This window comes from Populus trichocarpa, chromosome 2 (assembly GCF_000002775.5).
Source record: "Populus trichocarpa isolate Nisqually-1 chromosome 2, P.trichocarpa_v4.1, whole genome shotgun sequence".
Lineage (NCBI taxonomy): Eukaryota > Viridiplantae > Streptophyta > Magnoliopsida > Malpighiales > Salicaceae > Populus > Populus trichocarpa.
In genome coordinates, this window is record NC_037286.2 from 23,371,439 (window position 1) to 23,385,100 (window position 13,662).

General features: G+C 32.5%; 2 protein-coding genes across 3 annotated transcripts; one reads left to right on the top strand and one right to left on the bottom strand.

Annotated features, from left to right (window-relative positions):
- Nucleotides 1–1,407: 1,407 nt before the first annotated feature.
- On the top strand, nucleotides 1,408–4,039 carry LOC7471137 (probable serine/threonine-protein kinase PBL26). Its single transcript, XM_002301743.4, has 5 exons — nucleotides 1,408–2,051; nucleotides 2,222–2,436; nucleotides 2,532–2,721; nucleotides 2,800–3,191; nucleotides 3,308–4,039. The coding sequence occupies exons 1-5, from the start codon at nucleotides 1,922–1,924 to the stop codon at nucleotides 3,653–3,655; spliced, it is 1,275 nt and encodes a 424-aa protein (XP_002301779.3). The 5' UTR covers nucleotides 1,408–1,921; the 3' UTR covers nucleotides 3,656–4,039.
- Nucleotides 4,040–8,096: 4,057 nt separating this feature from the next.
- On the bottom strand, nucleotides 8,097–11,528 carry LOC7488626 (uncharacterized). Of its 2 annotated transcripts, XM_024595536.2 has the most exons (6): nucleotides 11,366–11,461; nucleotides 11,000–11,056; nucleotides 10,395–10,464; nucleotides 10,173–10,270; nucleotides 9,194–9,510; nucleotides 8,097–8,773 (listed from the first exon to the last, which is right to left on the bottom strand). In XM_024595536.2, the coding sequence occupies exons 3-6, from the start codon at nucleotides 10,401–10,403 to the stop codon at nucleotides 8,343–8,345; spliced, it is 855 nt and encodes a 284-aa protein (XP_024451304.1). In that variant the 5' UTR covers nucleotides 10,404–10,464; nucleotides 11,000–11,056; nucleotides 11,366–11,461; the 3' UTR covers nucleotides 8,097–8,342. The 2 variants fall into 2 exon arrangements, with proteins under 2 accessions (XP_024451304.1, XP_002303035.1); XM_002302999.3 differs by lacking the exon at nucleotides 11,000–11,056 and having other exon boundaries at nucleotides 11,366–11,528.
- Nucleotides 11,529–13,662: the final 2,134 nt, after the last annotated feature.

The following is a 13,662-nucleotide window of genomic DNA, read 5'->3' on the forward strand; positions in this document are numbered from 1 at the left end:
TGGCAGCCACCGCGCAGTTAGGCACACACATTATAATAATAATAATAATAATAATAATAATAATGTTAACAGTGAAATGCAAATAATTTCAGTATATGTTAATAATTGTTAATAATAATGTGTGTGCCTAACTCTGCGTTGGCTGCCATCACTGAAATGCTAACGTTTTTTATATATATATATTTTTTAATTTTAAACTTGTTTTTTTATATTATCTTTCAAGATTTACTTAATATTAGATTTTATAATTTATTTTGATTTGTTTTCTATGAAATCATCATGATTTCGTGTCCTGGATCGCGAGTTTTACAGGTTAGTCGGTTGGTTGAAAAATAAACTTCATTAAAAAAATATATTTGTTTTCTATGAGATTATCATGATTTTATGATCCGAATCACGGGTTAGGCCGGTTGACTCAGGTTTTTTTTTATTTTTTTAGTTGAATTTATTTTCAATTTCATCCTTTAATTTTTGGTTGTTGATTGAGAATTAGGCTTCATTATTTGTTTTAGTTTACGTTTTATGATATTATCTCAGTATCATTACCCGAATCATGAGTTTGAATAGTTGAATCAAGTGGTTTTTTATGTTTTTTTAATTGATTTTTTTTAATTTCATCCTTCAATATTGCGTTGATTGGGAATTGAGCTTCATAATTTATTTTGATTTGTTTTCTATGGGATTATCATGGTCTCATGACTCATGTTCAACAAATTAACCTGAGTTGACTTGACTTTTTTTTAGTTGAATTTTGTTTTCGATTTCATCCATCAACATTGGATTGATTGAGAATTGGGTTTAAAAAAATTATTTTTTACAAGGTTATCAAAGTCTTATGACCTGTGTAAAAGATTTAGCAAGTTAACCCAAGTTGATTTGAGTCATTCTAATATATTTTTATTTTAATGTTTTAAAATTTTATAATCAAATTATATTTTTATTCGTCATCAAAATTATTTTTGGACCTGCTGAGTTGACGAGGTCACATCAAGTTAATAGTTAAAAAAAATTCCTTAAAAAACACATTAAAAGCATCTAGATATTTTTTACGTCCAAAAAAAATTTAATTCACAGACAATGATCTAATATCTATATATCTAGTTAGCCTCCTTTATCTATAAATTTGTTTTCTTATTTAAATTCAATTCACTATTATATAAAACCTGATATGCATGGTCCAACCATCCTAACTAGGCATAGGTCATAGGTTGGATGCATGACAATTTAAAAAAAAAAAACACATAAACAATATTATTTTAGGTAAAAAAAAAAAGTTGACTGGATCACCTAGCTAGGTTACAAGTTGAGCCACCTAATCAACTATATAAATGGTTTAGAAAAAAACTCGGTTCAATTAAAACCTTGGGTTGATGGGCAACCCACCAAACCAAGCCAGGTTTCATAACCAATGAATTTACAACTATCCCACTTCAATTTCTAGAATCGTCACAGGCCAGCTCATTCCCCTCCACGCACGGACAAAAACCTTTCAAAACCTATCATTCACTTGTCTATCCATTTTCCTCGGAGGCACCAAAAAAAACCAAGTCATTTTCTATTACCTGGCTTGTCTCTTTGGATTTTCCTTTATCTTTGGTAAATTTTTCGTATCTTTAAATTTTAGGTTGTAGCTACCTAGGTTCAGTTAATCAAGTTTGGAGTTTTTAACCACCCAACATCCTTGAAATACCATGATGTTCGATATCTTGTGTATCAAACAACAACGTTAATTAATTGTATTCTTTGAGAATTTGGTGTTAATTTGGTTTCTTGATCGAGTCTTACGGATTATGATTTCTTGTGAGGATTATCTCCATTAAAAAATTTTGATATCTTTAGAGTTTGAGACGACGTGATTGCCCACCATAAATATTTCTTGGAGCTCAAGCTGATAAATTTAGGACATATTTGGCTTTGAAACATGGGTTGCTTTTGTTGTTTTTCATCTAATGAGAATAATGTAGATAGGAGGAGAAATGGTTCAAGAAGATCAGCTCAGCCACCTGCGTATCCTCCTCGGAACGATCACAATAATATTGCACCACAACCGGGTAGGTTCTTTTGGACACCTCTCTCTACATGCGTTATATATTAAACATCATGGGATTTTAGGACGAGTGTATATATGATCATGTCATGTTCAATGAAATCAATTATCTTTTGGAAAGAATTAATCAATTAGATAGACCTTTGAAAGCTCTAATTCTAATAACTTGAGCAGAGAATTGCAAGCCAAGACCCCCACCTGAATCTAATGACAACAAGGATGCTCGTGATCATAAAGAAGCTGCCAACGGTAGCAGTAATGTCATTGCAGCACAAACCTTCACTTTCCGTGAGCTGGCCATGGCTACAAAGAATTTCCGACGGGAATGTCTAATTGGTGAAGGTGGATTTGGTAGAGTTTACAAGGGAAAACTTGACAAAGGTGGCCAGGTATGTTGTTTTTTTTCCATTGATGTCAGCTCAGCCCCCTCTCTAGCAAGCTTCAAATATAAATAGTGATTCGAGGGACATTTTATTTTATCCAGGTTGTGGCTGTGAAGCAACTTGATAGGAATGGTTTGCAAGGGAACAGAGAGTTTCTTGTTGAGGTGTTAATGTTGAGTCTATTGCACCATCAGAATCTAGTAAATCTCGTCGGATACTGCGCAGACGGGGATCAAAGACTTCTGGTGTATGAGTACATGCCAAAGGGATCTCTTGAAGACCATCTACTAGGTACACTAGCTAGTTTTTGTTCATGTTTCTTTCTACATCATAGAATGCTATAACTATTTGGATATGTACAATTTTCAGATCTTACACCTGAGCAAAAGCCATTAGATTGGTTCTCAAGAATGAAAATAGCATTAGGAGCTGCAAAAGGTTTAGAATACTTGCACGATAAGGCCAATCCCCCTGTTATATATCGTGATTTGAAATCATCAAACATCTTGCTGGACAAATTCTTTAATGCCAAACTCTCTGATTTCGGGCTAGCAAAGCTTGGACCTGTTGGGGAAAAGTTACACGTATCTTCAAGGGTGATGGGAACATACGGTTATTGTGCACCAGAGTATCAAAGAACTGGGCAACTTACAGTCAAGTCAGATGTGTACAGTTTTGGAGTTGTTTTTCTGGAGTTAATTACTGGAAAGAGAGTCATTGACACGACAAGACAAAACAATGAGCAAAATCTAGTTGCTTGGGTAACTAATCTCACTCTCCTTTCCTCTTCTTAATCTGTCAGTCTAGTAACTTAAACATATAATCTCGAAAGGGGGTCAAGTGTGCCAACATGTTCGCTTCTAAAACGTTGTCACAGGCACAACCAGTATTCAAGGAACCAAGTAGATACCCAGAACTAGCCGATCCACTTCTACAGGGTGATTTTCCTGTTAGAGGCTTAAATCAAGCAGTTGCAGTTGCAGCCATGTGTCTCCAGGAGGAACCATTGGTTCGTCCATTGATCAGTGATGTGGTCTCTGCTCTTGGTTTGCTTGGAGATGGTCTAGAAGGAGGAGCAGAACCAGCTGCTTCTTTTCCTTCCCCGCCAACCATGGAAACCCTTGACAGTGCAAAAGAACGTCAACTAGCTGTGGACGAAGCCATAGAATGGGGATCAAATTCAAGGCGTTTGGCGTCGCAGAGTCCAAGGGCTACGGTGTCGTAGATTTTCTTCCGTTTAGATTTTGTATGAATCAATATGGTTGTTTTCCTCCATGCCCCCTCTCTCTCACTCTCACTCAGAAGACATCAATTCTTTTATTCTTTCGTTTGTGTTTGATTAGTGTCCCGGGACAGAAAGAACAATTACCGAAAAAGATGGAAACATGTTTCATTGACATAAAGTACAGAGATATGTCCTCGCCATTTCCATCTCTTTTATCTTAGGACAGTAACTAAACTACCTTGTTGTCTGTTATGCAATACAAGAATATGCATCATCATGTTACTGCACTCCATCTCCAGAGCAAGCATAATAATGTCACACTTGTGAGACAATACAAGGAGATGTGATTGTTCAATTTAATCATTGAATGATCTTTATACTTTATTAACACGTCTATTGCATTTTTCTACTCTCTTCAACCTCAGGCTTGAATTTCGTCCTGGGGAATAGTATAGGTCTCTGGTGATCATTGTCCAGAAACACGGGAATAAAAGACGAAAATTCATCAAATAATAGTGCAAGCCTTCTGCCCGCTTCTGTTGCTGACTTGTTTTGATTTTGATGTAAGAGATTCAAAGATGAAATTAACAGTGTTAATTAAGGAAAGAAATCTTGGTAAAGACAAGATAAACTCGATCAAGTAAGGGGATCTGGTGTATAGAGAGGAACTCGTTGTTTAAGAGAGAACTGAGTCTTGATATTCTACTGATTCATCAAGTTGCTGGTAAAATATATAGATGTTCCGGTTGGCATTACGCCCTTGATACACAACAGCCCTTTAGAGAGAAATGTTCAGTTAGAACATGGAAACATGACTGAATTTGTCTTAGTTACTCTTCCTAGTTAGTGAATGAAGGGAAGAGCTTCTCAACCAACACCAGAAAACACAAGGAGTTCCTTCCGCATGACGCATGTAACCATGTGCTTGTAAAGGCTTATTAACAATTAACAATAAAGCTAAAACGTGTGTATTTTCACTAGTGGTTAATTAAATTATTATTTATCCTTTTTATATTGGATTGGAGCAGTGATTTTTTAAAAAAAAAATAATTTGATATAATTGAGCTTTTATGAGTCTAAATTAGAGTTCAATTACATGTTTTTTTAAGGGTGAAAGTTGATTTAAAAGAAAATAGACTAAAATAACAAAAGCTGGTAAAATTGATGGTAGGTATGAAATTTATTTGAAAATTTCATTTTTGTCCTTTATCTTTTAAAGCAATTAGGTTATCATGTCTCTATAATTTTCAAAAAATATATTCTGACACCAAATTTTATTTTATTTTTTATTTTTTTGGGTGGAGGAAAGAGAAGAGGTCACTGGATTCCAGCTTAGAGAAAAAAAATTATCGTTGAAAAATATTTAAACTACCAAAATGTATAATTTTTGTGTCAAAATATTTCATATAATGAGGGGAGTTAAGATTAGGTATTTTTTTACTTTGAAAACAATTAAAAACATATTGAAGCTCGAGAAGATTTTTTATTTCAGGTTTTGGGCAGGTTTTTTGTGTTTTTGGAGGCTATGATTTGGTTTAACAGGGTTACTAAAGTGTTTCCTAATTTTTTTGGGTAAACCACGGGTTAAAATGGATTTTTGAAAGGAAAAAACTCTGGATCCTATTTTTCCAGCCACCACAGTGGTCGGTTTCTGGGATCTTAGACGATATGTCATCATTTTAAAAAAAATACATGTTGCCCGCCTTTTTAACTAAAAACAATAAAAGCTTGCGCACAGGCCCTTTCTATTTGGGTCAGAAGCATGGTTTGGCCTCATTTTTTTTCTTTTTTAAAATTTTTTTAAATTAATATTTTTTTTATATGCATTTTTTAAAAAATTAAATCAATATTTTAATTAATACCCCTTCTCTAAAATTGTTTTTTCTTATTTAGATTTTTTTAAAATAGTAATTATTTTTAATTATATTGGATGTGTTTAATTTGTTAAGAAATTAGTATGACTCATCTGTAATTTTTTTAATGTATTTTATTTAGATTTAAGTGTTTTTTTTATAATTATTTGAATATGTGTAGCCTTACATAATATTTTTTTTATTTTATTAAATAAATTTCATATGTATGTTGATCTCTATTATAAATTAATTTAATAAACAAATTTATTAAACACAACTAGCTAAAAAACTCGTGTTACGATATTAAATATCTTGATTTGTCTCTCAATTTTTCCACTTATAATTTTATTTATCATTAATGACTTTTCTTTTATTTTTTTACACAATAGTTCATGATTTATTTAATTGGATGCATGCATAAATTTTTCAATTTACATTTATGATTTTTTAATGTAAAAAAATGTGTTGAAAATTTATATTGTTCAATTTGTTTATCATGTATTAGTGTTTTTAATTTAATTATTATTCTTATGATTTCTTTTTTTTCATTAACCTTTTTATAAAAATTTATTTGTTTTTAATTTCAATCTTCAATACAAGTGGATAGTGTATTTTTTTTTTCCCTTATTCTTTTAGTTTTTGTTTTCTTTTTCTTAATGTTTTTGTTCTTTTCAGTTTAAAACTCAAAATGAAAATTTAATGTTGCCCTTTAATTTATTCTTTATTTCAAATTTAACCTTTATTTTTTTAATTTTGAAGTTTTTATTTGTAATTTTTTTTTTTTCATTCTTCAGATTTTCATTTCGCAGGGATTAAGCTTCATAATTATATCATGTATAGTGCTTCAAGTCTGATGACCTGGGTAAAGGGTTAACATCTTTTTTTTTCTTATTTTCTTTTTCAATATCGTCATTCAATATTGTTTTTTTTTAAATGGTTTTGTGGTTTTTTTCGGTTTCTTTTTCTATCGAATTATTCTGATATCATGGTCTAGAACACAACTTTGTCACGTTAGTCCGAACTAGCTCGCCCTATAATTTCTAGATTACATCTCTACCAAGATGGCTCGGGTTGGCCTGGCCTCATTCAATTTTTTTTTTTTTAGTTTTGATTTTTTTTTAATTTATAACTTTTTTATATTTTTAAAAATAATTTTTAAGTTTGTATTTCACTTCTTTGTGATTTTTTTCTTACTTATCTTTTTTTAAATACTGATATTTTTTTTATTATATTGGATATGTTTAACTTTTTAAGAGATTAGTATGATTCATTTATAATTTTTATATATTTCTTATATATTAAATATATTTTTAAAAATAAAAATTATTTATTTCTTATAATATTTTTAATATATGTAGCTTTGCATAGTATTTTTATTATTATTATTTTATTCAATAAATCTTATATGTGTGTCGATTTCTATTTTAAATTGATTTTAATTAACAAAATCATTAAACACAACCAATTAAATGACCTGTAATGCGATATTAAATATCTTGATTTACATTTGTCTTTCAGTTTTTTCAATTTTGATTTTGTTTAAAAAGAAACTATATAGCCAGAATCGGTTTGTTGGTGTGTTTTTTTCTTTTTTTTTATTAAACTTGACTTTTTTTCATTTATTTCTTTTATCATATTGTAAAAAAAAAAGTTTCAGAAAAAAACCTTGTTATTAAACTTTATAAAATCCATGGACATATTCATTGGTTTGACTAGTTGATATGGTTCGTAAATCTGGCGAGTTTAATTATTTTTTATTTTTTAATTATTTTTTAAAATCTCAGTATTAGCTTGGTATTTGATTTTGTGGTTGTATATTTTTGTTATCATTTAGTTAAATAAAAAAAAATATTTAAAAAAAAACAAATTATAATCTTATTGAGTCCATAATTCGGTTCATAGGTTTGGCGTGCTAGCCTGAGTTATCCAATTCATAAGTTTGACGAGTTCATTCACTAACTGAATATGTTTTTTTTTATCCTTTAATTATTATAATTTTTTTAATTTTATCTTTTAATATTAGATTGGTTTGAAAATAAATAAAATTATTTATTTTATTTTTATTTATATAGAATTATTGTTGTCTTAAATATTTTTTATTTTTATTTATATAGGATTATTATATAATTAAAAAAAAATTAAAAAGATATTATTGAGAGACTGAGATTGTCATTATTTTAATAATTGTTTTTTTAAAAAAAAAGACTTAGACAAGTTTTTAGCTAAAAGTAGACAAATAGATCACAAGGTTTCAAGATTTATGGTACAAAAATTATTTACACTGAGCTCAGACTAATATACTAGCACAAAAATATTTAACCCACCTGATTTTGTTTTAAACTCTCTAAAAAAAAAGGTCGAAAATAATCATATTCTACCTAGATGATCTTAAGTTGTTTCTTCAAATCGACTAGATTTTATCCTGTCAACTCCCACCAACTTTAATTTGAAAACAAGCTTAAGCCTAGAGCCAAATCGGACGCTACGGAACTGTTTACACAACCAAACACCTGAGCATCGAGCGCATGGGCAATAGCCACAAAAACCAGCACCCGTCACATTCAGGTGATGTCCAACCAAACCAATGATTGAAATAAGTAACAAATATTGACCAGCTGAAAGATTATCCAATGGTTAAGTTCAGGCAATGTGCCATGTTGTTTTAGCCACAAATATTGACTAGGAAAACAGATCCCGGGCCTCCAATCAGGTGCAGGCCTAACAGTATCTGCTTACACAAGAGATGAGATCTGATCATCAGGTTATCATTGTGTTGGCGACTTATAACATATGACAGCTACCACGCCACCTAAAATTATCCCCTTTCACAATTTCTAGCTTTGTGGCATTGCAGCATTTAGATGACCATATCTTTGCATTACTCTCTTGGTAGCTAAAGCTGCTGCCTCGCTTGCACGAAATGTGCCGGTAGCCATGATCGCAGCGAATTCGCGGCCGATCTCCTCCTGTACTTTGTTTCGTGCATCCCCAAGAGGATCTCCTCCATTGACTGTAGTCTTCCCCTTGGCTTCTGCAGATTTGACTGTGCCCGATGTTTTGTTTGGTTTGGTATCAACAGATTTGACTTTGACATCAGCCTCTTTAACGATTACTTTTGTGGAAGGGCTAGGACCACTGGCCGTGGATTTATCAACAGTAACTGTTGCAGCCTGTGAAGACTGCGCCATTGAAGGAGGCCTGAATTGTGGAACTTGCGGGACAGCCCCTGCTCTCAGTGTTGACTCCAGATTTTGTATCATGGGCACTACAGCATAAAAATAAGCATGGTATGTTAAGAGTTAAATGCCACGAGCAGTAAAGTTGCATGCGCAATCGCTATCCACTAGCATGAGCCTTGTCGGCAGACAAAATCTAGTATGAATCCACTATCCCACCATGATATTTGAGACTTTATAACACATTACTAAGTTCTCTAAAAGAAAATCATTTACAGCTATTTGACCCCAAACGAGGGTTTTTCTCCTGGAGAGTAAAAAAAGGGGTTAAAGAGCATCTATGGACCTGCGCTAGTTCATTCAAAATTCAAAACAAAACAAAAAAAAAAGAGGAAAGGAAAAGGAATCAGGGTAATTCATTGAACAACTCTCTCTCACCCTATCTGCATTTCGATTCAACAGAATAAGTAAATGACTTGCATAATCAAGACTAAGTTAGATCAACTCACTTATAAGAGCACCCATTGGACTGTTCATGACTTCATTGGGTAGCTGAATAATATATTCTGGAATGGTCACACCCACCAAAAACTGGGCAACCTCATTGCTGAAGTTGTTGCAGTTGTGAGTAAGTAAACTATAAGTCTCAGCAGAGTAACGGGAACTAATTTCCTGCAGATACTCTTCAAATACATCCTGGGGTACATGTGTGATACCCAAATCAACCACTTTAATTGGCGTTCCATATGGAGTTGTTCCAGAAGGCAAATGTTGTATACCTCCCCCAAAGAAGTATTCATTACCGTACACCACAACTCCTGTGTGCCTGTGATGAAATACAAAACAATAAAGTCAGATACAAAGCCACATAACACTAAAGCTTGAAGGTTCATAACAACTCATGCAAGACTTTAATAAAATGAAGTTCAGGATCATTTTACATCCCTGCATAATAGACTGCACAATGTACCAAATGTTGTTTACAAGTTATCAAAGAAGGAATTCCAAAAAAACATAGTAGAATTCCAGAAAAAATTTGGTTCATATTTACTTCATATCTCAAAACAGTTTTAAAATATAAATACAGCTAAATTGGGTACGTCGTCAATGATTAAGGGCAGAAGATGCCTATGATAGAACGAAACCTTCTCCATCTATATATATATTGAAAATAAATGACCATTTAAAAAATGAATTGAATAAGCCACTTAGGCATTCCCCAGCAAGGGATGCATGCACATAATTCACTTCTAAACTGTTAAAATTATTCCATAAGGGGAAAAAAGAGCACAAATATCCACCAAAACAGTAAGTCTTCACTTATCCACCTCAACATTTGTATCGTAAAATGAGGTTAGCTCAAATTCCAATTACACTACTCGCATTCTACTTTATATTAAAGTAAGTACAAGATACATGCTCACTGCAGAGGAGGTTATTTCAAGCATCCGAGATCTTCAACACATCATTCTCATTCGAGAAACTTACCAGATTCCATCAATGGCCTTCCCCAAAAACGCTGTCGAGAGTTGCCGTGCCAATCCTTGGCTGAGATCATACACATTCAAAGTAACCTTGTAACCCTCCTACCATCAGTAAATCAAAGTTCTGACTCAATAACCAATGTAAAAAGCCACTGCCACAACTCACATGCATACCTCTAATACAACATGCAATGAAAAACAAAGAGCATGACAGACAACATCTTACCTCAGCCATCTCTCACAATATTTCACCGACTATAAGTAGCAAAAAGTTCTGTCAACCAATGAATGATAATCTGTTCCAGTCACAATCCAACAGCACAAGCATTCATTTAAAACCAATATGATACAAAATTAGCAATACCAATTTACAAAAAATCCAAGGTATAACTTGAAAAGTCAGAATTCTTCGGTATATCCAAAGTTGCACCCGATACTCTCACATGATGATGGGGCCATGAATTCTCATGGTAGTGATTATTTTTCAAAATATTTTTCGGTCATAAATACAACAAATATTTTTTTTAAAAAAAAAAAAATTATTTTTAATATCATCACTTCAAAATCCAAAAATATAAAAATAAATTAATTTTATAACAAAAAAAATCAATTTTTATAGAAATACAATTTCAAACGGCTCTTTTGTGTATGTTTGACATTATGATATTACGGTTATAACTTTTAAAAAATAAAACTTCAAATTATAACTTTTTCTCACTGAGTTTCTAAAAGCAAAATTATATTATTTATTAAATACTTTCAAATCTGTGGTGGAAAAAACACAACGGCACCGCAACGTAGAAGCAAACAGAGCCTAAACTCCCAGTATACCTAATAATTTCTCGAACACGAGTGCACGAGGACTTCCCAGTTCCCACATGCTACATTCTAGAGTTTACAAGAAGAAAAATAAAAGTTTAACCCTTAATTCATTTCATTAATGAAATAAAAATTGAAAACAAAAACACAGAAAATCGTATCGTCATTTAGAACAAAAGATTAAACAGCAGCACTTCAAAATTACACAGATCTACAAGAAAAAATTAGATAATTAAAAATAAAAATCAAAGAGCCAAAGACAACGGAGAGAAACGCATCTACGTACAATTAAACCTAAGATTCAAGTCTTAAATTAAGAAACAAAATAAATCAAAGAAAAATGAAGACGAGAGAGGAGAGAAGGGACCAAAGGATTACCTGATGAAAGGTAAGATTTTAAGGAAAAGTCTCTTTGCCTGGCCTCAACGATGCATACAAGGAAAGGCAGGGGAAGGAATTTATACCATACAATTGACCTCCCGAATCGAGAACTTTCCTCTCTTTTCATCTTGTTCTATGAGTTTCTAGAACTCCCTCGCCAATTCTTGCTCGACACGTGGATGCGGTCGGTGGTTCGTTTTTTCCTCCTCACGTTTTTTTTAAAAAGAACGAAATGAAATGAAAAATCTAATTCAAACACTAGAAGTTGACATACGGAACGATGATGTGTGTAGCATTTTTACTTTAGAGGAAAGTTTTTTTATCAATTCTATAGTTTTTTCAATTAAAAAAAAATAGGGAAATGTATTTATTAGATATAAACTTTATAAAATGCACATAAGGGTTTTGTTTAATTTAAATTAAAAATAACAAAGAAATCATAAAATATTAGGTTAATCAAACTAGATTTTTATTTTTATTTTTAATATTGAATTTTGTAGGATAAAATTCTGAAAAAAAATATTAATAAAAAGACTTGCAAAGAAAAAAAACAATAACAAAAAGAATAGGGATAAAACTTCTTAAGAAAAAAAGCGCAAGGATGATGAGATTTGAAAAAAAAAAATATTTCAGACAAAATAAGTAGTAATTAACAAAATAGAGAACAAATTTGTTAGATAAAAAAATCATGAGGGGTGAAATTGAAAAACATCTATAGTTTGTGTCATAATCTATTTTTAGGTTATTCCTCAAATTCACCTTTTCTCTTCCAAAAATAAAAAAAAATATTCGGACTAAAAACAAAAAATTCAAAAAATAATAACAATAAAAAGAGGATGTCATAGCGCTCAGAAAATGGTTAGAAATTAGTTGAGGAGGCTCAAAAATTCAAAGATTAAAATTTGACAGTATATTTTTTACAGATAAAGAGCCTTGTTGACAAAGAAAATTCAATTTGAAGAAGAAAGGTCCAAAAACAAATATTTATACACTCAATTAAATGTTATTGGAGGTTTAATTGAATTTATGAAGGGTTTGATTGCAAGAAAAATTGATTTTTAAGTTAATTTAGGCTTTAATTGGAAGAAATTAAAGTCTTGGGGTTAAATTAGAATTTTTTAGAGTTGATTTGGTCAAATCAAGAGCTTAATTGCATAAATATTGAAGTTTTATGGCCAATTAGGGACTAGATTGAAGAAATCCAAAACTAAGGATCAAACTGGAAAAGGCGTGTAAATAGAGAGACTAAAATTAACCAAATCATGGGTCAAATTGAAGAAATTAGAAGTTTATTGATCGATTAAGAGTCAAATTGAATAAATCTGAAACCAAGAACCAAAAGGGAAATGGGCGCTGAAATCTGGGGCTTGAATTGAAGTTCTTCAGGGGTGAAATTGAACAAAATTGAAAGTTTAAAGCCAATCAAGAGTGTAATTAAAGATAAGTCACAAATTGAAGGACTAAAGCATAATTGGCAGAAAAGTAACTATTCATCTTCTTCTCTAGCGAGGTTGCCCTAGGGGCCTCCTTCCCAAGGCGTTTGACACCTCGTTTCTTCCCCAAATTAGATGAAACCTGCACGAAAATGATCTTATGATACCTGACTACACGCTAGTATAAACCTTTCGGGCTTATCGAGGTTGCAGAGGCGGTGCCACCGCCCCAAAGTAGTCAACCCGACCAGCCATTTTCCTGCACAAAACTGGCAGTTCATCATTATTTCTTTGAAGCAATGGTTGGAGTGCTTTCGGGTCGAACCAAAGGTCGACATTTGGCACTAGAAGAGACAAAGTGTCCCTTTTCCACCACCTATAAATAGATGTGATTTTCATGCTCCAAAAGGGGAGAAATCTGGGTCCAAAGACAGCCAAAAAATTAGCATCCCTAATAGTCTGCCATCTTCACTCTCTTTCTCTCTCTCTCTCTGCCACCGGCCGCCACCGCAGCACCGTTAGTGAAGCCGGCATCCTCAGCCAGACCAGCAAGGGCACCTCCTCCTCCACGCCAAGTAACTTTTCTTTCCCCTCCAGCGTCTCCTTCATCTTCATCTCCTCCTGCATGCAGAACGATATTCATTCTTCATGCAGGAGGACAGGAGGGGGGAAATAATCCCCCCTTCCTTTTCTGGGTCAGGTCGGTTCTGGCCCAACCCTAATGTCTAGGTCGGGTCCGGCCCAGACCAAAGAGGCAGAGAGGATTGTTGGGCTGAGATCAGCCCAGCCCATATATTTTATGATATTATGTATTATATATATAATATTATATATTATATATTAAAAAAATTCAAAATTTCT

Coding starts and splice junctions, on each gene's coding strand:
- LOC7471137 (XM_002301743.4), top strand. CDS start 1,922: ATGGGTTGCTTTTGTTGTTTTTCATCTAATGAGAATAATGTAGATAGG. Junction 2,052..2,221: donor TAATATTGCACCACAACCGG/GTAGGTTCTTTT, acceptor TAACTTGAGCAG/AGAATTGCAAGCCAAGACCC. Junction 2,437..2,531: donor AACTTGACAAAGGTGGCCAG/GTATGTTGTTTT, acceptor TATTTTATCCAG/GTTGTGGCTGTGAAGCAACT.
- LOC7488626 (XM_002302999.3), bottom strand. Junction 9,511..10,172: donor AAGGCCATTGATGGAATCTG/GTAAGTTTCTCG, acceptor ATTTCATCACAG/GCACACAGGAGTTGTGGTGT. Junction 8,774..9,193: donor TCCAATGGGTGCTCTTATAA/GTGAGTTGATCT, acceptor TTTATGCTGTAG/TGCCCATGATACAAAATCTG.